The following is a 27325-nucleotide window of genomic DNA, read 5'->3' on the forward strand; positions in this document are numbered from 1 at the left end:
AACAGGACACCACAGGCTGCTCACCCTGTAAAATAATAATAATTACAGGACACCACAGGCTGCTCACCCTGTATAATAATAATAATAATAATAATAACAGGACACCACAGGCTGCTCACCCTGTATAATAATAATAATAATAATTACAGGACACCACAGGCTGCTCACCCTGTATAATAATAACAGGACACCACATGCTACTCACCCTGTATAATAATAATAATAACAGGACACCACAGGCTGCTCCCCCTGTATAATAATAACAGGACACCACAGGCTGCTCACCCTGTATAATAATAATAATAATAATAATAATAATAATAACAGGACACCACAGGCTGCTCACCCTGTATAATAATAACAGGACACCACAGGCTGCTACTCCTGTATAATAATAATAATAACAGGACACCACAGGCTGCTCACCCTGTATAATAATAACAGGACACCACAGGCTGCTCACCCTGTATAATAATAATAATAATAATAATAATTACAGGACACCACAGGCTGCTACTCCTGTATTATAATAACAGGACACCACAGGCTGCTCACCCTGTATAATAATAATAATAATAATAATAATTACTACAGGACACCATAGGCTGCTCACCCTGTATAATAATAATAATAATAATAATAATAATAATAATAATAATTATTATTATTATTACAGGACACCACAGGCTGCTCACCCTGTATAATAATAATAATAATAATAATAATAATAATAATAATAATAATTACAGGACACCACAGGCTGCTCACCCTGTATAATAATAATAATAATAATTACAGGACACCACAGGCTGCTACTCCTGTATAATAGTAATAATAATAATAATAATAATAATAAAATACCAGAGACTGCTCCCCTGTATAATAATAACAGCAACAACAACATCAACAGGACACTACAGGCTGCTCCCCTGTATAATAATAACAACAACAACAACAACAACAACAGGACACTACAGGCTGCTCCCCTGTATAATAATAACAACAACAACAACAACAACAGGACACTACAGGCTGCTCCCCTGTATAATAATAACAATAACAACAACAACAGGACACTACAGGCTGCTCCCCTGTATAATAATAATAATAACAATAACAGGACACAACAGGCTGCTCCCTCTGTATAGTAACAACAACAACAGGACACTACAGGCTGCTCCCCATGTATAATATTAATATTATTATTATTATTATTATTATACAAGGGGAGCAGCCTGTAGTGTCCTGTTGTTGTTATTACTATAGAGAGGGAGCAGTCCTGTTAATAATAATAATAATAATAATAATAATAATAATAATAATAATAACAGGACACCACAGGCTGCTCCCTCTGTATAATATTAATAATAGGACACCACAGTCCGCTCCCCCTGTATTATAATAATAATAATAATAGGATTTTAATACCTACCGGTAAATCCCTTTATCTTAGTCCGTAGAGGATGCTGGGGACTCCGAAAGGACCATGGGGTATAGACGGAATCCGCAGGAGACATGGGCACACTAAAAGACTTTGAATGGGTGTGAACTGGCTCCTCCCTCTATGCCCCTCCTCCAGACTCCTGTTAGAGAACTGTGCCCAGGGAGACGGACATTTCGAGGAAAGAATTAATTGTTTAAACACGGCGAGTGTCATACCAGCTCACACCATGAACACACCGCAGAACGTGGCATTCAATAGAACACCAGCCAACGGCATAAACAATACACAGCCACATGCTGAGAATATGTAACACAACTAGGGGTAAATTTACTAAAGTGGGAGATTTTTAGAACTGGTGATGTTGCCCATGGCAACCAATCAGATTCTTCTTACCATTTTTCTAGCTACTTCTAGCAGATAATAGATATAATCTGATTGGTTGCCATGGGCAACATCACCAGTTCTAAAAATCTCCTACCTTAGTAAATTTACCCCATAGTGTGTCAACACAACCAATAATCAGACACCGCATGCCATGGCATGCACAACGTCAGCAATGGCCTGACAGAAAAGAAACACCACAAGAGTGTAACCATGCCCAATAACTGCAGACACAGCACGCACTGGGACGGGTGCCCAGCATCCTCTACGGACTAAGAGAAAAGGATTTACCGGTAGGTATTAAAATCCTATTTTCTCATACGTCCTAGAGGATGCTGGGGACTCCGTAAGGAACATGGGGTTTATATCAAAGCTCCAGACCGAGCGGGAGAGTGCGGACGACTCTGCAGCACAGATTGAGCAAACATGAGGTCCCCATCAGCCAGGGTATCAAACTTGTAGAGCTTAGCAAAAGTGTTTGAACCCGACCAAGTATCCGCTCTGCAAAGTTGAACTGCCGAGACTCCTCGGGCATCCGCCCAAGAAGAGCCCACCTTCCTAGTAGAATGGGTCACCACCGAATTCGGTAATGGCAATCCAGCCATAGAACGAGCACGCCGAATCGGATCACAGATCTAGTGTGTAACCGACTGCAGAGACGCAGGCGCCCCAATCACGCTGGGAGCATACAGGACAAACAGAGTCTCTGTTTCCCCAATCTGAGCCAAATTGGCGACATAAATATTCAAAGCCCTGGCTACATCGAGAGACCTTGAATCAGCCAATGCTTAAGTAACCACAGTCATCAAATTCTGCGAAACACCGAAACCACTTTTGGCAGAACTATTATCCGAGTTCTCAATTTCACTCTATATACCTGGAAGATCAAACAGGGGCTCTTGTGAGACCCAGCCGCTACTTCTGACATCCGCCTTGCGGACGACAAAGCCAAAAGCATGACCACTCTCCAAGAAATACATTTTTAACACAACCTTTCATAAACGTTCCAATCATTGTGACACAAGAAAACGCAACACCACGTCAAGGTCCCACGGTGCCAATGGGGGCACAAATGGAAGTTGGATGTGCAGTACTCCTTCCACGAAGGTCCGAACTTCCAGAAAGGTTGCCAGTTCTTTCTTGAAAGAAAATACATAAGGCCAAAACCGCACTTGAATGGAGCCTAACTCTAGGCCTGCACCCACACCTGCTTGCAAAGAATGGAGAAGAAAGACCCAGCTGAAGCTTCCATAGTAGCTTTCTTGGATTCACACCAAGACACATATTTTCTCCAAACACGGTGGTAAGGCTTTGATTCTTTTCTAGCCTGAAGAAGAGTGGCAATGATGTCACTGGGAATACCCTTTCTGGCTAGGATATGGCATTCAATCGCCACGCCGTCAAACGCAGCTGCGGTAAGTCTTGATACACGCCCGGATCTTGCTGTAACAGTTCCTCACGTAGAGGAAGAGGCCAGGGATCTTCTACGAGTAAATCTTGAAGAACTGGATACCAAGCCCTCCTTGTTTAGACCGGAACAATGAGGATCGCCTGAACCTTTGTTCTTCTTACATTTATCACCTTCAGAAGAGAGTGATAATGGACGGGACACATAGACCGACTGAAAAACACCCAAGGTGTCTCGAGGACGTCCACTGCTATAGGTTGATTGTCCCCTGACCTGGAACAATATACCTGAGGTCTCTCGATGAGGCGAGATGCCAACATGTCCAAGTGAGGCACTTCTCAAAGACTTGTCGCTTCAGCGAAACTTCTCGATGACGACAGTATTTCTCCCGGATGGAGATCGAGTCTGCAGAGGAAACTATTTCTCCGTCGTTCACATCCGGAACTAAGACTGCTAATATAGCGTTTACCAGTCTTTCCACCCAGCAGAAAACTTTTACGGCATCTGCCATTGATGCTTTGCTCCTTGTTCCGCCCTAGCGGCTCCAACAGAATTAACACGTGCAGATCACTAAGCATATGTTCACCGAAAATAGCTCTTAATTCAAGAAAGCTTATTGCAGACAAACTTCCCAGCTTGACCTTTTCCTCTGGAATACTTCCCTTGCAAGGACTGCTCCCCAGTCTCGGAGATCTGCATGCATGGACACCAGGATCTCATCCTGGATTCCGAACCTTCGTCCCTCTAGCAGGTGAGAACTGAGCAGACACCCCAGGAGCGATATCCTGGCCATTAGGATTATATTCCGGCGCCTGTGCAGGTGAGATTCGGACCACATTTCCAACTGGCCCCGTGAAATCCACTCTGGCATTTGACCGCACCATCTTCTTCATCAACGGAACATAATGATGGATTGTCACTGCAAATCTGACCCGACTCCGGATCCGCAGACCTATTTCCACAGGAAAACACAGAGAACTTCAACCGTTTCGTATCTACCCTGATACCCACCTCCGACGTCTACGTCGTTGGGAAAACAGCCATTCCCTGTGTTGAAGAACACTCAGAGAGAAACAACGATCTGCACTTGTGTCTTGACCTCGCCTTAATCAGGAGAGTGTCCCAGTACAGAATAACAATGGCTCTCACTAGTGAAAGAATACCATCCTACTGCCATCACTCCGGTGAAATGGCAAAGACAGTCCTGGATATCAACCCAGGTAAGCTGAATGCGGAGAACAATGCATTTAAACCCCTTTCTACCTTTACGTACTGGAGCTCCCTGGCCTGAGAGATTCCATCCTGTAGTTCAACTTCGTAAGGAGAAAATAAGAATTTACTTACCGATAATTCTATTTCTCGGAGTCCGTAGTGGATGCTGGGGTTCCTGAAAGGACCATGGGGAATAGCGGCTCCGCAGGAGACAGGGCACAAAAAGTAAAGCTTTACGATCAGGTGGTGTGTACTGGCTCCTCCCCCTATGACCCTCCTCCAAGCCTCAGTTAGGATACTGTGCCCGGACGAGCGTACACAATAAGGAAGGATTTATGAATCCCGGGTAAGACTCATACCAGCCACACCAATCACACCGTACAACCTGTGATCTAAACCCAGTTAACAGTATGATAACAGAGGAGCCTCAGAAAGATGGCTCCTTACAACAATAACCCGATTTAGGTACCCCTCCCCTTAGAATGTAAGCTCTCACGAGTAGGGCCCTCTTCCCTCATGTGCTTATACTTTTCTTACTTTAATAATCCTCAACCGCCCAGATCCCACAGTTTTTTGACCACCTGGAACTTATCTCTATGTTTACTGGTGTAGTTATGCTTAGCTGCCCTGTACTTGTCCTATATTGTATTCAACTGTAAGTCACTGTTTTCCTATTTTTTATGTGCATTTGTACTCTGTAATCGGGCGCTGCGGAACCCTTGTGGCGCCATATAAATAAAGGATAATAATAATAATAATAATAATAACTATGTACAATTATTGCAGATAATCCGCACTTGGGATGGGCGCCCAGCATCCACTACGGACTCCGAGAAATAGAATTATCGGTAAGTAAATTCTTATTTTCTCTATCGTCCTAGTGGATGCTGGGGTTCCTGAAAGGACCATGGGGATTATACCAAAGCTCCCAAACGGGCGGGAGAGTGCGGATGACTCTGCAGCACCGAATGAGAGAACTCCAGGTCCTCCTTAGCCAGGGTATCAAATTTGTAGAATTTTACAAACGTGTTCTCCCCCGACCACGTAGCCGCTCGGCAGAGTTGTAATGCCGAGACCCCTCGGGCAGCCGCCCAAGAAGAACCCACCTTCCTTGTGGAGTGGGCTTTCACAGATTTTGGCTGTGGCAGGCCTGCCACAGAATGTGCAAGCTGAATCGTACTACAAATCCAGCGAGCAATAGTCTGCTTAGACGCAGGAGCGCCCAACTTGTTGGGAGCATATAGTATAAACAGTGAATCAGATTTCCTGACTCCAGCTGTTCTTGAAATGTATATTTTTAAAGCTCTGACAACGTCCAACAACTTGGAATCCTCCAAGTCGCTTGTAGCCGCAGGCACTACAATAGGCTGGTTCAGATGAAATGCTGACACCACCTTAGGGAGAAAATGCGGACGAGTCCGCAGTTCTGCCCTGTCCGAATGGAAAATCAGCTATGGGCTTTTGTAAGATAAAGCTGCCAGTTCTGACACTCTCCTGGCCGAAGCCAGGGCTAATAGCATGGTCACTTTCCATGTGAGATATTTCAAATCCACATTTTTTAGTGGTTCAAACCAATGAGATTTGAGAAAGTCCAAAACAACATTGAGATCCCACGGTGCCACTGGAGGCACCACAGGGGGCTGTATATGCAGAACTCCCTTAACAAAAGTCTGGACTTCAGGAACTGAAGCCAATTCTTTCTGGAAGAAAATCGACAGGGCCGAAATTTGAACCTTAATAGATCCCAATTTGAGACCCATAGACAATCCTGATTGCAGGAAATGTAGGAATCGACCCAGTTGAAATTCCTCCGTCGGAGCACTCCGATCCTTGAACCACGCAACATATTTTCGCCAAATGCGGTGATAATGTTGCGCGGTTACTTCCTTCCTTGCTTTAATCAAGGTAGGAATGACTTCTTCCGGCATGCCTTTTTCCTTTAGGATCCGGCGTTCAACCGCCATGCCGTCAAACGCAGCCGCGGTAAGTCTTGAAACAGACAGGGACCCTGCTGAAGCAAGTCCCTTCTCAGAGGTAGAGGCCACGGATCCTCCGTGATCATCTCTTGAAGTTCCGGGTACCAAGTCCTTCTGGGCCAATCCGGAACCACTAGTATCGTTCTTACGCCTCTTTGCCGTATAATTCTCAATACTTTTGGTATGAGAGGCAGAGGAGGAAACACATACACCGACTGGTACACCCAAGGCGTTACCAGCGCGTCCACAGCTATTGCCTGCGGATCTCTTGACCTGGCGCAATACCTGTCCAGTTTTTTGTTGAGGCGAGACGCCATCATGTCCACCATTGGTCTTTCCCAACGGGTTACAAGCATGTGGAAAACTTCTGGATGAAGTCCCCACTCTCCCGAGTGAAGGTCGTGTCTGCTGAGGAAGTCTGCTTCCCAGTTGTCCACTCCCGGGATGAACACTGCTGACAGTGCTATCACATGATTCTCTGCCCAGTGAAGAATCCTTGCAGCTTCTGCCATTGCACTCCTGCTTCTTGTGCCGCCCTGTCTGTTTACATGGGCGACTGCCGTGATGTTGTCCGACTGGATCAACACCGGTTTTCCGTGAAGCAGAGGTTCTGCCTGACTTAGAGCATTGTAGATTGCTCTTAGTTCCAGAATGTTTATGTGAAGAGACGTTTCCAGGCTCGACCACACGCCCTGGAAGTTTCTTCCTTGTGTGACTGCTCCCCAGCCTCTCAGGCTGGCGTCCGTGGTCACCAGGATCCAATCCTGTATGCCGAATCTGCGGCCCTCCAATAGATGAGCCCTCTGCAACCACCACAGAAGAGATACCCTTGTCCTTGGAGACAGGGTTATCCGCTGGTGCATCTGAAGATGCGACCCTGACCTCTGGAAAACTCTTGCGTGGAATCTGCCGAATGGAATTGCTTATATATATATATATTATAATAACAATAACAGGACACCACAGGCCGCTCCCCCGTATAATAATAATAACAGGATACCACAGGCTGCTCCTCCTGTGTAATAATAACAGGACACCACAGGCTGCTCCCCCTGTATAATAATAACAGGACACCACAGGCTGCTCCCCCTGTATAATAATAATAACTGGACACCACAGCCTGCTCCCACTGTATAAAAATAACTGGACACCACAGGCTGCTCCCCCTGTGTAATAATAACAACAGGACACCACAGGCCGCTCCCCCTGTATAATAATAATAACAGGACACCACAGGCTGCTCCTCCTGTGTAATAATAATAACAGGACACCACAGGCTGCTTCTTCTGTATAATAATAACATGACACTACAGGCTGCTCCCCCTGTATAATAATTATAACAGGACACCACAGGCTGCTTCTTCTGTATAATAATAATAACATGACACTACAGGCTGCTCCCCCTGTATAATAATAATATCAGGACACCAGAGGCTGCTCCCCCTGTATAGTAAGACGCCATTACCTGATCTCCACGGACACTGGGAGGCTGCAGCAGTCGATGAAAACTCACTTCCTGCATGTGGACCGCACAGTCCGGAAGTAAGGTGGAACGCACAGGCAGGAAGTAGGGCATGATTGGCAAAGAGTGCATACTGGTTACTGGGTCCTCCCCTACTACACGCCGCCCACAGCCCAGGCCTATGTAACGTATGTTAAAAACATGTCCTCAGTTCAGGAGGCCGGCGGCCATTTTCTTGTAGACTAGTCCGGCAGCAGCAATAGGTTCCCTGGCCGTGTAGTGACGTCAGGAGCGGCGGCCATTTTCCCCTGGTCTGAGCTCCGCCTTCCTTCTATCATTCCCACAAGGCAGCAGGAGCAGAGAGCAGCCATTGCTGTGTCTGGCAGCAGGTAATGATATTATTATTATTATTATTCTATAGGCTGAGCAGCTCTGGTGTCAGGTTCTGTACTACAGGGGGACCAGCCTCTGGTGCCTTGTTATAGCGCAGCTGGAGCAGCCTCTGGTGCTGCATTATCCCTGTACAGGTGGCTGACACTCTAGTGTCCTATTACTGTAATACAGGTGGCGCAGACCCCGCCGTTACCGTAATACATGTGGCGCAGACCCCGCCGTTACCGTAATACAGGAGGCGCAGACCCCACCGTTACCGTAATACAGGTGGCACAGACCCCGCCGTTACCGTAATACAGGTGTCGCATACCCCGCCGTTACCGTAATACAGGTGGCGCAGACCCCGCCGTTACCATAATACAGGTGGAGCAGACCCCGCCGTTACCGTAATACAGGTGGCGCAGACCCCACCGTTACCGTAATACAGGTGGCGCAGACCCCGCCGTTACCGTAATACAGGTGGCGCAGACCCCGCCGTTACCGTAATACAGGTGGCGCAGACCCCGCCTTTACCGTAATACAGGGGGCGCAGACCCCGCCATTGCCGTAATACAGGTGGCGCAGAACCTTTCGGTACCGTAATACAGGTGGCGCAGACCCCGCCGTTACCATAATTGTATACACGGGACATTACAGGTGTTGTGTCCTGTAGCATTGTGCTGTACAAGGGGAGCGGCCTGTGTTGTCATAGTATACAGGAGGAGCAGCCTGTGTTGTCATAATATAGAGGGGTAACATCCTGTGCTGTCATAGTATACAGGGGGAGTGGCCTGTGTTGTCATAGTATACAGGGGGAGTGGCATGTGTTGTCTGATATACAGGGGTAGCATCCTGTGCTGTCATGGTATACAGGGGGAGTGGCCTGTGTTGTCATAGTATACAGGGGGAGTGGCCTGTGTTGTCAATATACAGGTGTAGCATCCTGTGCTGTCATAGTATACAGGGGGGTGGCCTGTGTTGTCATAGTATACAGGGGGAGTGGCCTGTGTTGTCATAATATACAGGGGTAGCATACTGTGTTGTCATAGTATACAAGGGGAGTGGCCTGTGTTGTCATAGTATACAGGGGGAGTGGCCTGTGTTGTCAATATACAGGTGTAGCATCCTGTGCTGTCATAGTATACAGGGGGGTGGCCTGTGTTGTCATAGTATATAGGGGGAGTGGCCTGTGTTGTCATAATATACAGGGGTAGCATCCTGTGTTGTCATAGTATACAAGGGGAGTGGCCTGTGTAGTCATAACTTACAGGGGTAACATCTTGTGTTGTCATAGTATACAGGAGGAGCAGCCTGTGGCATCCTACTCTACAGGGGGAGCAGCCTGTGGTGTCCTGTTGTTGTTGTTATTATTATTATTATTATACAGGAGGATCAGCCTGTGGTGTCCTGTTATTATTATACAGAGGGAGCAGCCTGTGGTGTACAGTTATTATTATATTAATTATTTCTCTAACGTCCTAGTGGATGCTGGGACTTCCTTAAGGACCATGGGGAATAGCGGCTCCGCAGGAGACTGGGCACAAAGTAAAAGCTTTAGGACTAGCTGGTGTGCACTGGCTCCTCCCCCTATGACCCTCCTCCAAGCCTCAGTTAAGATTTTGTGCCCGGCCGAGAAGGGTGCAATCTAGGTGGCTCTCCTGAGCTGCTTAGAAGTAAAAGTTTTCAGTGAGTCCTGCTGGCAACAGGCTCACTGCATCGAGGGACTAAGGGGAGAAGAAGCGAACTCACCTGTGTGCAGAGTGGATTGGGCTTCTTAGGCTACTAGACATTAGCTCCAGAGGGATGATCACAGGTTCAGCCTGGATGGGTCCCGGAGCCGCGCCGCCGTCCCCCTTACAGAGCCAGAAGAACGAAGAGGTCCGGAGAAAGCGGCGGCAGAAGACGTTCCTGTCTTCAGGATAAGGTAGCGCACAGCACCGCAGCTGTGCGCCATTGCTCTCAGCACACTTCACACTCCGGTCACTGAGGGTGCAGGGCGCTGGGGGGGGAGTGCCCTGAGACGCAATAAAACCTGAAACATACCTTATGTGGCAAAAGTAATACATCACATATAGTCCCTGGGCTATATGGATGTATTTAACCCCTGCCAGTTTTCCACAGAAAAAGCGGGAGAAAGGCCGCCAAGAAGGGGGCGGAGCCTATCTCCTCAGCACACAAGCGCTATTTTCCCTCACAGCTCCGCTGGAAGGACAGCTCCCTGACTCTCCCCTGCAGTACACTACGGTAACAGGGTGAAAACAAGAGAGGGGGGGCACTATTTGGCAAAACATAACAATATAAGCAGCTATTAAGGGAGTAACACTTATATAAGGTTATCCCTGTACATATATAGCGCTCTGGTGTGTGCTGGCAAATCTCCCTCTGTCTCCCCAAAGGGCTAGTGGGGTCCTGTCCTCTTTCAGAGCATTCCCTGTGTGTGTGCTGGGTGTCGGTACGATTGTGTCGACATGTATGAGGAGGAAAATGATGTGGAAGCAGAGCAATTGCCTGTGTTAGTGATGTCGACACCTGACTGGATGGTCGTGTTTAAAGAATTACGTGACAATGTCAGCACTTTGCAAAAAAACGTTGACGATATGAGACAGCCGGCAAATCAATTAGTGCCTGTCCAGGCGTCTCAGACACCACTACCTCAGGTGGTCGACACAGACCCAGACACGGATACTGAGTCCAGTGTCGACGGTGAGGAAACGAACGTAATGTCCAGTAGGGCCACACGTTACATGATCACGGCTATGAAAGAGGTGTTGAATATTTCTGACACTACAAGTACCACAAAAAGAGGTATTATGTGGGGTGTGAAAAAACTGCCGGTGGTTTTTCCTGAGTCAGATGAATTAAATGAGGTGTGTGATAAAGCGTGGGTTTCCCCCCGATAAAAAACTGCTAATTTCTAATAAATTATTGGCACTATATCCTTTCCCGCCAGAGGTTAGGGCGCGTTGGGAAACACCTCCTAGGGTGGATAAAGCGCTCACACGCTTATCAAAACAAGTGGCGTTACCGTCTCCAGATACGGCCGCCCTCAAGGAACCAGCTGATAGAAGGCTGGAAAATATACTTAAAAGTATATACACACATACTGGTGTTATACTGCGACCAGCGATTGCCTCAGCCTGGATGTGTAGTGCTGGGGTGGCTTGGTCAGAATCCCTGACTGAAAATATTGATACCCTGGATAGGAACACTATATTATTAACCTTAGAGCATTTAAAGGATGCTTTACTATATATACGTGATGCACAGAGGGATATTTGCACCCTGGCCTCAAGAGTAAGTGCGATGTCCATTTCTGCCAGGAGAGCATTATGGACGCGACAGTGGTCAGGGGATGCGGATTCCAAACGACATATGGAAGTATTGCCGTATAAAGGGGAGGAGTTATTTGGGGTCGGTCTATCGGACCTGGTGGCCACAGCAACTGCTGGCAAATCCACCTTTTTACCTCATGTCACTTCTCAGCAGAAAAAGACACAGTCTTTTCAAAATCAGTCCTTTCGTTCCCATAAGGGCAAGCGGGCAAAAGGCCACTCCTTTTTGCCCAGGGGCAGAGGAAGAGGGAAGAAACTGCACCAGGCAGCCCCTTCCCAGGAGCAGAAGCCCGGTCCCACTTCTACAAAAGCTTCAGCATGACGCTGGGGCTTTACAAGCGGACTCAGGCACGGTGGGGGCCCATCTCAAAAATTTCAGCGCGCAGTGGGCTCACTCGCAAGTGGACCCCTGGATCCTGCAAATAGTATCTCAGGGGTACAAATTGGAATTCGAGACATCTCCCCCTCGCCGGTTTCTGAAGTCTGCTCTACCATCGTCTCCCTCCGACAGGGAGGCGGTTTTGGAAGCTATTCAAAAGCTGTATTCACAGCAGGTAATAATCAAGGTACCCCTCCTACAACAGGGAAAGGGGTATTATTCCACACTGTTTGTGGTACCGAAGCCGGACGGCCGGTGAGACCAATTTTAAATTTAAAATCCCTGAACACTTACGTAAAAAGGTTCAAATTCAAGATGGAGTCACTCAGAGTAGTGATAGCGAACCTGGAGGAAGGGGACTATATGGTATCTCTGGACATCAAAGATGCTTATCTTCATGTCCCAATTTTCCCTTTTCATCAAGGGTACCTCAGGTTTGTGGTACAGGACTGTCATTATCAGTTTCAGACGCTGCCGTTTGGATTGTCCACGGCACCCCGGGTCTTTACCAAGGTAATGGCCGAGATGATGATTCTACTTCGAAAAGAAGGCGTCTCAATTATCCCGTACTTGGACGATCTCCTGATAAGGGCAAGATCAAGAGAACAGTTAGAGGTCGGAGTAGCACTATCTCAGGTAGTGCTACGTCAGCACGGGTGGATTCTAAATATCCCAAAATCACAGCTGATTCCAACAACACGTTTACTGTTCCTAGGGATGATTCTGGACACAGTCCAGAAAAAGGTGTTTCTCCCGGAGGAGAAGGCCAGGGAGTTATCCGAGTTAGTCCGGCACCTCCTAAAACCAGGCCATGTATCAGTGCATCAATGCACGAGAGTCCTGGGAAAAATGGTGGCTTCGTACGACGCGATTCCATTCGGAAGATTCCATGCAAGAACCTTTCAGTGGGATCTACTGGACAAATGGTCCGGATCGCATCTGCAGATGCATCAGCGGATAACCCTATCTCCAAGGACAAGGGTGTCTCTCCTGTGGTGGTTACAGAGTGCTCATCTTCTAGAGGGCCGCAGATTCGGCATTCAGGATTGGATGCTGGTGACCACGGATGCCAGCCTGAGAGGCTGGGGAGCAGTCACACAGGGAAGAAATTTCCAGGGCTTGTGGTCAAGCATGGAAACGTCTCTTCACATAAATATCCTGGAACTAAGGGCCATTTACAATGCCCTGTGTCAGGCAAGGCCTCTGCTTCAGGGTCAACCGGTATTGATCCAGTCGGACAACATCATGGCTGTCGCCCACGTAAACAGACAGGGCGGCACAAGAAGCAGGAGGGCAATGGCAGAAGCTGCAAGGATTCTCCGCTGGGCGGAAAATCATGTGATAGCACTGTCAGCAGTGTTCATTCCGGGAGTGGACAACTGGGAAGCAGACTTCCGCAGCAGACACGACCTCCATCCGGGGGAGTGGGGGCTTCACCCAGAAGTCTTCCAAGTGATTGTAAACAGTTGGGAAGAACCAATGGTGGACATGATGGCGTCCCGTCTCAACAAAAAACTGGACAATTATTGCGCCAGGTCAAGGGACCCTCAGGCAATAGCGGTGGACGCTCTGGTAACACCGTGGGTGTACCAGTCGGTATACGTGTTCCCTCCTCTGCCTCTCATACCCAAGGTACTGAGAATTATAAGAAGGAGAGGAGTAAGAACTATACTCGTGGCTCCGGATTGGCCAAGAATATCTTGGTACCCGGAACTGCAAGAGATGCTCACGGAGGAACCGTGGCCTCTACCTCTAAGAAAAGACCTGCTTCAGCAGGGTCCTTGTCTGTTCCAAGACTTACCGCGGCTGCGTTTGACGGCATGGCGGTTGAACGCCAGATCCTGAAGGAAAAAGGCATTCCAGATGAAGTCATCCCTACCCTGATCAAAGCCAGGAAGGATGTAACTGCAAAACATTATCACCGCATTTGGCGGAAGTATGTTGCGTGGTGTGAGGCCAAGAAGGCCCCTACGGAGGAATTTCAATTGGGTCGATTCCTACATTTCCTGCAAGCAGGACTGTCTATGGGCCTAAAATTGGGATCCATTAAGGTTCAGATTTCGGCCCTGTCGATCTTCTTCCAGAAAGAACTGGCTTCAGTGCCTGAAGTTCAGACGTTCGTCAAGGGGGTACTGCATATACAGCCTCCTTTTGTGCCTCCAGTGGCACCTTGGGATCTCAATGTAGTTTTGGGGTTCCTAAAATCACATTGGGTTGAGCCACTCACCACTGTGGACTTTAAATATCTCACATGGAAAGTGGTAATGCTGTTAGTCCTGGCTTCAGCCAGGCGGGTCTCAGAATTGGCGGCTTTATCTTATAAAAGCCCTTACCTAATTTTTCATCAGACAGGGCAGAATTGAGGACTCGTCCTCAATTTCTACCTAAGGTGGTTTCAGCGTTTCACATTAACCAGTCTATTGTGGTGCCTGCGGCTACTAGGGACTTGGAGGACAGGGCCCTGAAAATATATGTTTCCAGGACGGCTGGAGTCAGAAGATCTGACTTGCTGTTTATCCTGTATGCACCCAACAAGTTGGGTGCTCCTGCGTCTAAGCAGACGATTGCTCGCTGGATTTGCAGTACAATTCAGCTTGCGCATTCTGTGGCAGGCCTGCCACAGCCAAAATCTGTTAAAGCCCATTCCACAAGGAAAGTGGGCTCATCTTGGGCGGCTGCCCGAGGGGTCTCGGCTTTACAACTTTGCTGAGCAGCTACTTGGTCAGCGGCAAACACGTTTGCTAAATTTTACAAATTCGAAACCCTGGCTGAGGAGGACCTGGAGTTCTCTCATTCGGTGCTGCAGAGTCATCCGCACTCTCCCGCCCGTTTGGGAGCTTTGGTATAATCCCCATGGTCCTTAAGGAAGTCCCAGCATCCACTAGGACGTTAGAGAAAATAAGAATTTACTTACCGATAATTCTATTTCTCGTAGTCCGTAGTGGATGCTGGGCGCCCGTCCCAAGTGCGGATGGTCTGCAATACTTGTATATAGTTATTTTTACAAAAAAATCGGGTTGTTTATAGTTGTGAGCCATCTTTTTAGAGGCTCCTAAGTTTATCATACTGTTAACTGGGTTCAGATCACAGGTTGTACGGTGTGATTGGTGTGGCTGGTATGAGTCTTACCCGGGATTCAAGATCCTTCCTTATTATGTGCGCTCGTCCGGGCACAGTATCCTAACTGAGGCTTGGAGGAGGGTCATAGGGGGAGGAGCCAGTGCACACCAGCTAGTCCTAAAGCTTTTACTTTGTGCCCAGTCTCCTGCGGAGCCGCTATTCCCCATGGTCCTTAAGGAAGTCCCAGCATCCACTACGGACTACGAGAAATAGAATTATCGGTAAGTAAATTCTTATTATTTATTATACAGGAGGATCAGCCTGTGGTGTCCTATTATTATTATACAGGGGAAGCAGCTAGTGGTGTCCTATTATTATTATACAGGTTAAGCATTATTATTATACAGGGGAAGCAGGCTGTGGTGTCCTGTTATTATTATTATACAGGAGGATCAGCCTGTGGTGTCCTGTCATTATTATTATACAGGAGGATCAGCCTGTGGTGTCCTGTTATTATTATACAGAGGGAGCAGCCTGTGGTGTACAGTTATTATTATATTAATTATATTTATTATACAGAAGGATCAGCCTGTGGTGTCCTGTTGATATTATACGGGAGGAGCAGCTTGTGGTGTCCTGTTATTATTATACAGAGGGAGCAGCCTGTGGTGTACAGTTATTATTATTATTATTATTATTATAATTATAATACAGGGGGAGCAGCCAGTGGTGTCCTATTATTATTATTATTATACAGGGGAAGCAGCCAGTGGTGTCCTATTATTATTATACAGGGGAAGCATTATTATTATTAATATTATTATTATTTTTATACCGGGGGAGCAGCCTGTGGTGTCCTGTTGTTGTTGTTATTGTTATTATTATTATTATTATTATTATGCAGGGGGAGTAGCCTGTGGTGTGCATTGGTGTTGTGGTTATAATTTTACAGGGGTGCATCCTGTGGTGTCCTGTTATTTTTATTATTATTATTATACAGGAGGAGGAGCCTTTGTTGTCCTATTATTACTATTATAAAGAAGGAGTAGCTAGTGGTGTCCACTTATTATTATTATACAGGGGGAGCAGCCTGTGGTGTCCTGTCATTATTATTATACAGGGGAAGCATGCTGTGGTGTTCTGTTATTATTATTATACAGAAGGAGCAGCCTGTGGTGACTTGTTGTTATTATTATTATACAGGAGGAGCAGCCTGTTGTGTCCTATTATTAATATTATAAAGAAGGAGTAGCTAGTGGTGTTCACTTATTATACAGGGTCAGCAGCCTGTGGTGTCCTGTCATTATTATTATACAGGGGTAGCAGGCTGTGCTGTCCTGTTGTTGTTATTATTATTATTATACAGAAGGGAGCAGCCTGTGGTGTCATTTTATTATTACTATAAAGGGAGAGCAGAATGGGGTGTCCTGTTGTTATTAGTATAATACGGGGGAGCAGGTTTTTGTGTATGGTTATTATTATACAGGGACAGCAGCTTGTGGTGTCCTGGTATTATTATTATTATTATTATTATTATTATTATAATACATTGGGAGTGGTGGTGGTGATGTCACAGTGATTTCACTTATAATAGTAGTAATAGAGGGACATGAGTGGGGGAAGTGAGGGGGATCTGGGAGCATCACAGTGACATCACTTATATCTATAGTAATAATACAGGAACATGACTGGGGAGGTGAGGGGATCTGGGAATGTGACAGTGACATCAGTTATGGCTATAGTAATAATACAGGGACATGACTGGGAAGGTGAGGGCATCTGGGAATGTCACAGTGACATCACATATATAGTAATAATACAGGGACATGACTGGGGAGGTGAGGGAATCTGGAGCGTCACATTTACTTCACGTATAACTACAGTAATAATATAGGGACATGACTGTGGAGGTGAGGGGATCTTGGAATGTCACCATGACATTACTAAATTCTCATACGTCCTAGAGGATGCTGGGGACGCTTTAAGAACCAAGGGGTATAGACTGGATGCGCAGGAGACATGGGCACTTTAAGACTTTGAATGGGTGTGAACTGGCTCCTCCCTCTATGCCCCTCCTCCAGACTCCAGTTTAGATTCTGTGCCCAGTGAGACTGGTCACACACAGGGGAGCTCTACTGAGTTTCTCTGAAAATACTTTTTGTTAGGTTTATTATTTTCTGGGAGCACTGCTGGCAACAGTCTCCCTGCATCGTGGGACTTAGGGGAGAGAAGCAGACCTACTTTTGTGAGTTTCAAGGTTCTGCTTCTTTGGCTACTGGACACTATTAGCTCCAGAGGGTCTGATCGCTAGGTACGCCTAGATCAGGCATTCCCAACCGCGGTCCTCAAGGCACACCAACAGTGCAGGTTTTAGTGATATCCAGGCTGCAGCACAGATGGTTAATTCAAAATAACTGAGCTAATAATTAAGTCATCTGTGCTGAAGCCTGGATATCACTAAAACATGCACTGTTGGTGTGCCTTGAGGGCCGTGTTTGGGAATGCCTGGCCTAGATGCTCGTTCCCAGAGCCCGCCGTCACCCCCCTTGCAGAGCCAGAAGTCTGATACTTTGCCCAGTTACTACTCCCGGAGATCGACACGAATACTGTTTCTTATGTCGACCATAATGTTTCCTGACTAGATCCACAAAATCGGCATTCAGTACATGTTTCATACACATTAAGAACGTATTAACGTCACTAGGAACCCTGCTGTTCCTGTCAAAAGGGATATTTATATATGAGTTATATATATATATATATATATATATAATTGTGTGTATAGCTGTATTTAAAGGTATATATATATATATATATATATATATATAAAAATGTATAATGAATGCTGAGGTAAAGTTATTCCTTCTCATGTGCTGAGTGACCGTGACCAGATATTTTCAAATCCTTAAGAGGATTCCGAGTGTTTATTCTTTTCCCGCCGTGGATAGAATAAAGTGAGAGTCACCCCCTGTTCTGCGCGGGGCCCTGTCACAAAGGATTGTATGCAGGAAGATATGTGATACTCTAATTACGTGTCCGCGTGTACGTTGATTATACTTGCATTACGTGCGCGTAGCGGAGTAATTGTATGCAGGGTACTCCTGAAGTTGGGTAATATCTATAACATTGCAGCAGACTGCCGTGCGACCACAAGGGATATAGGACTCTTGGGTTAGCGGGCCAATTCCATGGTGGTCTCGACTAGGAGGGCGTTGTGGATTCACCAATGGAATGCTGAGGCTGACTCCGAGAAGAACTGGAGTCCCTTCCCTATGAAGGTAAAACCTGGTTTGGGGATGGTCTTGTTAAGTTGATCGCGGCAGATACCACTGGTAAGTCTACCTTCTTGCCCTATGTTCCCTCACAACGGTTGGTGACGCATTATTGTAGGATGCAGTCATTTCGACCGAATAGATACGGATTTCCCTTTCTTTGCAGGTAGAGGAAGGTGAAAAGGTCAGAGGTCAGCAGAAATCCTCCTCTGTTTCTGCCACATCCACCGCATGACGCTGGGTCTATCTTGTGGGAGCCCACACTGGTGGGACCACGTATAATACTCTTCAGTCAGTCCTGGAATGGACATGGACCAGTGAATTTAAGAATAGAGTCCCAAGGGGGACATACTGCAGTTTCCAGACGTTTCCCCTCACCGATATTTCACATAGACCTTACCGATTCTCCTGTGGACGGGGAGGTAGTATGCGACGCCATACAAGAGTTGTGTCAGGATCAGGTCATTGTCCTGCTGTCCCGGTCACAAAAACAAAAAAGCTGTTATTCAAGCTTTTTCGTGCTCCCGAGTCCGGACGGCTCGGTCAGAACAATCCTATATCTAAAATCCCAAAAATTTCTACTTAAGAAGTTGAACTACAAGCTGGAATCTCTCAGGGCAGGGATCTCCAACCTGGAAAAGGAGAAAGGGGGTCTAATTACGGTTTCTTCCGCATTAGGCTTACATGGGTTTGCTATTCAGGATTGTCATTACCAATTCACTGGAATGATGGCGGTATGATGGTTTTCCTTCAATAGTAAAAGAGTCATTATTATTCTGTACTGGGATGCTCTCCTGATTACGGCGAGGTCAAGAAACCAAGTGGTGCAAAACGTTGCATTCTCCAAAGTGGTTGGCTCCTGAACTTGCCAGAATCACTGTTGATCCCAACGACGCGGTTGTCGGCGTTGGAAATACTGTTAGATACAGAACTGTTGAGAGTTTTTCTTCCAGTTGAAAAAGCTCTGAGGATCCAGTCGGGTCAGATCTGCAACAGGGTCAATCCATCATTACATTCCATTGATGAAAAAGATGGTTCCGGCCTACAAGGCCATTCAGTGAGCAGGTTAAATGCCAGAGTGTTTTTAGCGGGACCAGTTGGACAAGTGGTCCGGTTCCCACCTGGGATTATCCTGTTTTTTCAAGACCAGAATTTCACTCCTGTGGCAGCGGCGCAGTTCTCATAAGCGCAGGTTCGGGTTCCAGGACTGGATCCTATGGACCACGGATGCATGCCTTCGAGGCGGAGGAGCTGTCACACAGGAGGAAAACTTCCAAGGAAGAGGGTCAAGTTAGGATACTTTCACCACATTAACGGTCTAGAGGTAAGGGCCATTTATAACGGTTTTCTACATACAAAAACCGAAGGAGCAATGGCAGAAGCCAGAAAGATTTTCCGCTGGGCGACGAAATCATATGTGCGCTCTGTCAGCGATGTTCGTTCCAGGAGTGGACAACTGGGAAGCAGGCTTCCTCGGCAGACACATTCTTCATCCAGGAGAGTGGTGTCTTCATCCAGAGGTTTTCACAGAAGTGACAAGTCGTTGAGGGATTCCTAAAATTGACAAGATGACGTCTCGCCTCAATAAGAAGTTTCAGAGATATTGTTACAGGTCAAGGGACCCTCAAGCAATAGCAGTGGACGCCCTGATGACTCAGTGGGTGTTTCAGTCGGTCTATGCGTCCCCTCCGCTTCCATTTTTCCCCCAAAAATGCTAAAGATCATAAGAAGATCAAAGGTTCAAGTGATCCTCATTGTTCCAGACTGGCCTAAGAGGACCTGGTATCCGGATCTTCAGGTAGACGCCGGATCCTAACCGAGAGGATGTTTCCAGTGAAGTCATCCCTACTTTCGTCAGACCAGTAGAGGAGTAACGTAAAAACATTATCACCATATTTGGAGAAAGTGTCTTGGTGCGAATCCAAGAAGGCTTCTACGGAAGATTCCAGTGGAATCGTTTTCTCCTTTTTTCACAAGGTGGTGTGGATGCGGGTCTTAAGTTGGGCTCGATTAAGGTTCAGTCTTATCGGTTTTATTCCCAAAACAATTGGCTCCCTTTACAAAAGTTTGAACTTTCGTAAAAGGAGTTTCACATCCAACCTCCCTTTGTGCCCCCCTGGAGCTCCATGGGGTCTTAACATGGTGTTGTAGTTCCGGTAGTCTCATTGTTTTGAACCTTTACGTAAGGTAGAGTTGTAATTCGTCACTTGGAAAGTGGTCAGGCTGTTGGCCTTGGCATCCGCAAGGCGGGTGTCTGAATCAGTGGCTTTGTCCCACATGTGCCCCTATTTAATCTTCCATACGGATAGAGCAGAGTTGAGAACTCATCAGCAATTTTCTGCCAAAAGTGGTTTCATCATTTCACATGAACCAACCTATTGTTGTGCCAGTGGCTACTGAAGTCTTGACGGAATAGAAGTCTCTCGATGTGGTCAGAGCTTTGAAAATTTATGTCGCCAGAACGGCTCAGATTAGGACAACGGAGGCTCTGTTTGTCCTGTAGGATCCCAACAAGATTGGGGCTCCTGCTTCCAAGCAGCCTATTGCACGCTGGATCTGTGATACGATTCAGCAGGCTCCTTCTACGGCTGGATTGGCGTTACCGAAATCGGTGAAGACCCATTCTACCAGAAAGGTGGGTGCATCCTGGGCGGCTGCCCGAGGGGTCTCGGCATTACGACTTTGGTGAGCAGCTACTTGGTCGGGTTCAAACACCTTTGCAAAGTTTTATAAGTTTGATACCCTGGCTGATGAGGACCTCTTGTTGGGCCAATCGGAGAGTCATCCGCACTATACCGTCCGTTCTAGAGCTTTGGTATAAACCCCATAGTGCTTGAAGCGTCCCCAGCATGCTCTAGGACGTATGAGAAAATAGGATTTTAATACCTACCGGTAAATCGTTTTCTCTTAGTCTGTAGAGGATGCTGGGCGCCCATCCCAGTGCGTACTGTATCTGCAGTTATTGGGTATGGTTACACACATGGTGTGTTGCGTTTAAGTCAGCCTGTTGCTGACGATATTCATGCTGTGGCATGCGTTATGCTGTTATTGGTTGTGTTTACCCACAGGTTGTGTTATGCTTTATGTCAGCATATTGCTTCATATTCTTCATGCCGTCGGCTGGTGTTCTATTGAATGGAACGTTCTGCGCCATACTGGAGGTGTGAGCTGGTAAGATGCTCACCGTGGTTTAACAATAAATTCTTTCCTCGTAATGGCCGTCTTCCTGGGCACAGTTACTTAAACTGGAGTCTGGAGGAGGGGCATAGAGGGAGGAGCCAGTTCACACCCATTCAAAGTCTTAAAGTGCCCATGTCTCCTGCGGATCCCGTCTATACCCCATGGTTCTTGAAGCATCCCCAGCATCCTCTACGGACTAAGAGAAAAGGAATTACTGGTAGGTATTAAAATCCTATTATCTATAATAATAATAATACAGGGACATGACTGGGGAGGTGAGGAGATCTGGGAGTATTTACAGTTATATTGATGTCTCCCCCATTTAGCAGGACGACACCATAGTGAAGAAGACATCTGGTGAGCATGAGACCCCCAGCAACCATCCTCGTGTTGCAGGTGGACTAAGCAGGACCTAGAGCCCCATCACGGTGCCTCCACCTCACTCACTGACACATAAGAGACACAATGACCAGAAGATACTGGAACTCACCAACAAGATCATTCAGCTGCTGACTGGAGAGGTGACTGCTGGGAATGGGGCATTATACAGTAACACCGGGGAACGTGTCTGGGTGATGACTGGAGAGGTGACTGCTGGGAATGGGATATTATACAGTAACACCAGGGGACGTGTCTGGGTGATGACTGGAGAGGTGACTGTTGGGAATGGGACATTGTACAGTAACACCGGGGGACGTGTCTGGGTTATGACTGGAGAGCTGACTGCTGGGAATGGGGTGTTATACAGTAACGCCGGGGGATGTGTCTGGGTGATGACTGGAGAGGTGACTGCTGGGAATGGGGCATTATACAGTAACACCATGGTACGTCTCTGGGTGATGACTGGAGAGGTGACTGCTGGGAATTGGACATTATACAGTAACATCATGGTACGTCTCTGGATGATGACTGGAGAGGTGACTGCTGGGAAATGGGGCATTATACAGTAACACCAGGGGATGTGTCTGGTGATGACTGGAGAGTGACTGCTGGGAATGGGACATTATACAGTAACACTGGCGGATGTGTCTGGGTGATGACTGGAGAGGTGTCTTCTGGGAATGGGGCATTATACAGTAACACTGGCGGATGTGTCTGGGTGATGACTGGAGAGGTGTCTTCTGGGAATGGGGCATTGTACAGTAACACCGGGGGACGTGTCTGGGTTATGACTGGAGAGCTGACTGCTGGGAATGGGGTGTTATACAGTAACGCCGGGGGATGTGTCTGGGTGATGACTGGAGAGGTGACTGCTGGGAATGGGGCATTATACAGTAACACCATGGTACGTCTCTGGGTGATGACTGGAGAGGTGACTGCTGGGAATTGGACATTATACAGTAACATCATGGTACGTCTCTGGATGATGACTGGAGAGGTGACTGCTGGGAAATGGGGCATTATACAGTAACACCAGGGGATGTGTCTGGTGATGACTGGAGAGTGACTGCTGGGAATGGGACATTATACAGTAACACTGGCGGATGTGTCTGGGTGATGACTGGAGAGGTGTCTTCTGGGAATGGGGCATTATACAGTAACACCAGGGGATGTGTCTGGGTGATGACTGGAGAGATGACTGCTGGGAATGGGACATTATACAGTAACACCGGGGGATGTGTCTGGGTGATGACTGGAGAGATGACTGCTGGGAATGGGACATTATACAGTAACACCAGGGAATGTGTCTGGGTGATGACTGGAGAGGTCACTGCTGGGAATGGGACATTATACAGTAACACCAGGGGATGTGTCTGGGTGATGACTGTATCACTGTGCGTGTCAGGTTCCTATAAGGTGTCAGGATGTCACTGTCTATGTCTCCATGCAGGAGGAGGAGTATGTAGAGGAACACAGGGGTCTGTACAAGGACGTGATGATGGAGAATCACCGGCCCCTCACATCACTGGGTAAGAGGAGACTGTCATGTATTATACTGGGGAGAGCAGGTATGGGGTCCCCTATATACACACATCATCTGATAATCACATATATACACTGTACTCAGTCACTGTGTGTCTCCTACAGATGGGCCCAGTAACAGAGATACCCCAGAGAGATGTCCCCGTCCTCTGTATTCCCAGAATTGTACAGAGGAGAATCACAGGACCCCACAGGAGGATCAGGTAGGTGGGATTTAGGGTCTCCCCAATATACCAAAGTGACTGTCACTATATGATCTGTAGAGGAGCTGTGTGTCTTATACACTGATATTATACTGTTTCACCTCAGTTTCATTTGACTGTATGCAAATGTCATTATAGGTTTTTTTGTTTTTTTTAGGTAGAACGTCTGTCTGATATTAAAACAGAAGATACAGAGGGAGAAGAAGAGACGTATATGACTGATATAATGGCAGAAGATATAGAGGGAGAAGAGACGTATGTGACTGATATAAAGTCAGAAGATACAGCGGGAGAAGAAGAGACGTATGTGACTGATATAAAGGCAGAAGATACAGAGGGAGAAGAAGAGACGTATGTGACTGATATAAAGGCAGAAGATACAGAGGGAGAAGAAGAGACGTATGTGACTGATATAAAGGCAGAAGATATAGAGGGAGAAGAAGAGACGTATATGACTGATATAATGGCAGAAGATATAGAGTGAGAAGAAGAGACGTATGTGACTGATATAAAGGCAGAAGATATAGAGGGAGAAGAAGAGATGTATGTGACTGATATAAAGGCAGAAGATATAGAGGGAGAAGAAGAGACGTATGTGACTGATATAAAGGCAGAAGATATAGAGGGAGAAGAAGAGACGTATGTGAGGGGTGATCAGCAGTGTAAGGAGGAGGAAATCCCTACAGATATCAGCACAGGTGAGTGATAAACACTTATTACAGAAAAGAGTCACATATTCTCCTTCCTCAGTCACTACAGCAATCTCTTATACTACACCCTCCTCTGTCAGTACACACTAATGTGGAATATGTATTTCTGCTGCGGGGTACACTGGGCTCCACAGGGAATGACATTGGGGTGTAGAGTAGGCTCTTGATCCGAGGCACCAACAGGCTCAAATCTTTGACCTTCTTCCCAGAATGCATAGCGCCGCCTCCTCTATAACCCCACCTTTGTGCACAGGAGTTCAGTTTTGTAGTTGGTGCCATGCAGTAAGCAGGCATACAACAGAGGGGCTGTAGCCCTAGGAAAAGCTTTTTAAAGAAATCCACGCCTCACAAGAAGATGCTGGCTCGCTTCCCACTCGCTGCGGAGCTAAGTAAAAATTGGGAATCACACCCGCCAGTGGACTCGCAGGTGGCGCAGCTGGTGGTATCCTCAGCTCTGCCCTTAACTACCATCACATCCCTGAGAGAGCCGACGGATAAGCGTGTGGTGGGTTGTTTAAAGGCAATTTACACCCTAACCGGTGCTGCACATAGGCCCACCATTGCAGCGACATGGGCTGCAGAAGCTGTGGAAGCGTGGGCTCAGGAGCTGGAGGCGGAGTTGCCGTCCAACGCTTCTGATCATGCTAGACAATGCTTGTCGTATATTGTCACAGCGTGTCATTACATTAAGGAGGCAGCTTCGGATACAGGTATTCTGGAGGCCAAGGTTTCTACTACGTCCATACTGGCTCGCCGGATTCTATGGTTGCGGTCCTGGTCCGTGGATCTGGATTCTAAGAAAACCCTGGAGGTACTCCCGTTTAAGGGAGACATTGTTTTCAGAGAAGACCTCCACAAGATAGTGGCTGACTTAGCTTCTGCTAAAACAACGTGTCTACCTAGTACTGCCCCTTCGGTGCCGAAGGCTAAGAGTACTCCCTTTCGCTCCTTTCATCCTTCAGGGAAAGCAAAGGGTCAGGCGTACTCGAAACAGGTTCGCACTTCCAAACCAAATAAGCCCAAACGGGCCTGGTTCCAAAAGTGACAAGCCTGCCGCATGGGGGATCCCAGGGTGGGGGGCTGACTTCTAGGGTATACCCAGGAATGGTTGAAGACCACTTCCGATGTCTGGGTACGGTAAGTCGTCACTTGAGGTTACGCCGTATCCTTCAAAAATTACCCCCCTCAGATTTTGCCTGACAGACATCCCTTTGGATCAGGTGAAGGCAAAAACTCTTCATTCGGTGGTACAGTCCCTCCTGGACACGGGAGTGGTAGTACAGGTGCCTCTGGCTCAGGGAGACAAGGAGTACTATTCACCGCTGTTCCTAGTCCCAAAACCGAATGGGTCATCCCGGCCCATTCTCAACCTCAAGTCCTTGAACAAATTTGTGAAGGTCTCCAAGTTTCGTATGGAAACTCTTCGCTCTATTGTTCTGGCATTGGAACCTGGGGATTATATGGTCTCCCTGGACATACAGGATGCTTACCTGCATATTTCCATTGCAATGTCGCATCAGCAATACCTGAGGTTTGCGGTTGGCAACCTCCATTACCAATTTCGGGCATTACCCTTTGGTTTGACCACGGCTCCGGTCTTCACCAAGGTCATGGTGGTCATGACGGCTGTGCTCCGCCGTCAAGGGTTCAGGATCCTACCGTACCTGGACGACTTGTTGATCCTGGCAAATTTCCCAGAAACTCTTACGCCATCTGGATCTGACTATCCAGTTTCTGCAAGCCCACGGGTGGCTCATCAACTGGAAGAAATCTTTCCTGGTCCCTGCTTGGAGCATGGTGCACCTGTTGTCATTGTTCGACACTCACAACCAGCAGTTGTTCTTGTCTCAGGAGAAAGTCATGAAGCATCAGGACAGGATTCGATGCTTCCTGTCAGAGACGGTTTTGTTTGTGTCCCCGGAGGGGGCGCTAGTGGGTCAGTGGAGGTAGGTGGAATGAAGTGAGGAGGCAGTACTGGGTTTCTGCGCATGTGCGCAATGTAGATTTATTAATAACAGAAAAGTCCAGATAATAATGCAGCAGAAAGTAAACAAACGAATGCAATGGAAATGACAATGGTAACGGCAATGGTAATGGCAATGGAATAGTATGGTTTGAAACTGAAAGTCTATGGCAGAGTTTGTAATGCAGAAATGGAACCAGAGTAATTAAAACGTGGAGCCAGCAGAGGTGGAATGATGGTAGCAAACCTGGTAGAAATGCAGGAGACTGGATGGTAATGTTCACTGTGCTGTTGGAAAGCACAATCAGCTTGCAGGCTGAATCACAGGTGAGAGTGTTAGAATGCACCTGGATAGGGAGTCTCTACTGCTGATGGCTGGAGCACACTGCAGGTGTGGAAGGTGTGAAGCCAGAAAGGTATTGCTGTGGTGCTGGTACTTGTAGTTCCACGGAGTAGCAGATACAGGAGAATATCCAGGAACACGGAGACACAGGAGAATATCCAGGAACACGGAGGATCAGGTGAATATCCAGGAACACGGAGGAACAGGATAACAGGTCCAAACACACGAGTCGCAGGAGTGACACAAAGTTCAGGACAACCTCTGACTCACCCAGCAGCTCCTGATATACCCCCTGACCGGCAGGCATTGGCTGGAGTGAGACAAGGGGGTGCGGCCAAGCTCCGGATTGGCCGCCGCACTTACACTGGGAAATACTATCATGGCGGCGCCCATGCCGCGGCCCGGCAGGAACGCGGTGCGCTCACACGCCCGTTGACTCCAGGGGCGCTTCCAGGCCTGAGGGTGCATCCACGAGCAGGGCGACAGGTGACAGCAACATGCAGTGACCCCGGACGGAGTCCGCTCCGGCGGACCGACATGACAGCGGTGAGTCGATTCCTGACAGTACCCCCTCCTTTATGGGTGGGCACCGAACACCCACGTGGCTTGGAAGGATGAGACCTGTGGAAAACACGGACCAACCTGGGAGCGTGGACATCAGCAGAGTTCACCCAACTCCTCTCCTCAGGACCATAGCCGGCCCAG

General features: G+C 47.4%; 2 protein-coding genes across 3 annotated transcripts in view; one reads left to right on the plus strand and one right to left on the minus strand.

Annotated features, from left to right (window-relative positions):
* The window catches only part of LOC134984645 (uncharacterized), a 475458-nt gene extending 467494 nt beyond the window's left edge, over positions 1-7964 (minus strand). The window contains exon 1 of the mRNA XM_063950187.1: positions 7887-7964. The gene's annotated coding sequence lies outside the window, so the exon portion shown is untranslated. The remainder of the gene's footprint in view (positions 1-7886) is intronic.
* Positions 7965-8128: 164 nt separating this feature from the next.
* Positions 8129-27325, plus strand: part of LOC134984634 (retinitis pigmentosa 1-like 1 protein) — a 44519-nt gene continuing 25322 nt past the window's right edge. For both annotated transcript variants that reach the window (XM_063950179.1, XM_063950178.1), the window contains exons 1-5: positions 8129-8272; positions 21805-21999; positions 23310-23388; positions 23507-23604; positions 23762-24302. In XM_063950179.1, the coding sequence (XP_063806249.1) occupies positions 23355-23388; positions 23507-23604; positions 23762-24088 (459 nt within the window). In that variant the 5' untranslated portion in view covers positions 8129-8272; positions 21805-21999; positions 23310-23354 and the 3' untranslated portion in view covers positions 24089-24302. The remainder of the gene's footprint in view (positions 8273-21804; positions 22000-23309; positions 23389-23506; positions 23605-23761; positions 24303-27325) is intronic.

This window comes from Pseudophryne corroboree, assembly GCF_028390025.1.
Source record: "Pseudophryne corroboree isolate aPseCor3 chromosome 3 unlocalized genomic scaffold, aPseCor3.hap2 SUPER_3_unloc_7, whole genome shotgun sequence".
Taxonomy (NCBI): domain Eukaryota; kingdom Metazoa; phylum Chordata; class Amphibia; order Anura; family Myobatrachidae; genus Pseudophryne; species Pseudophryne corroboree.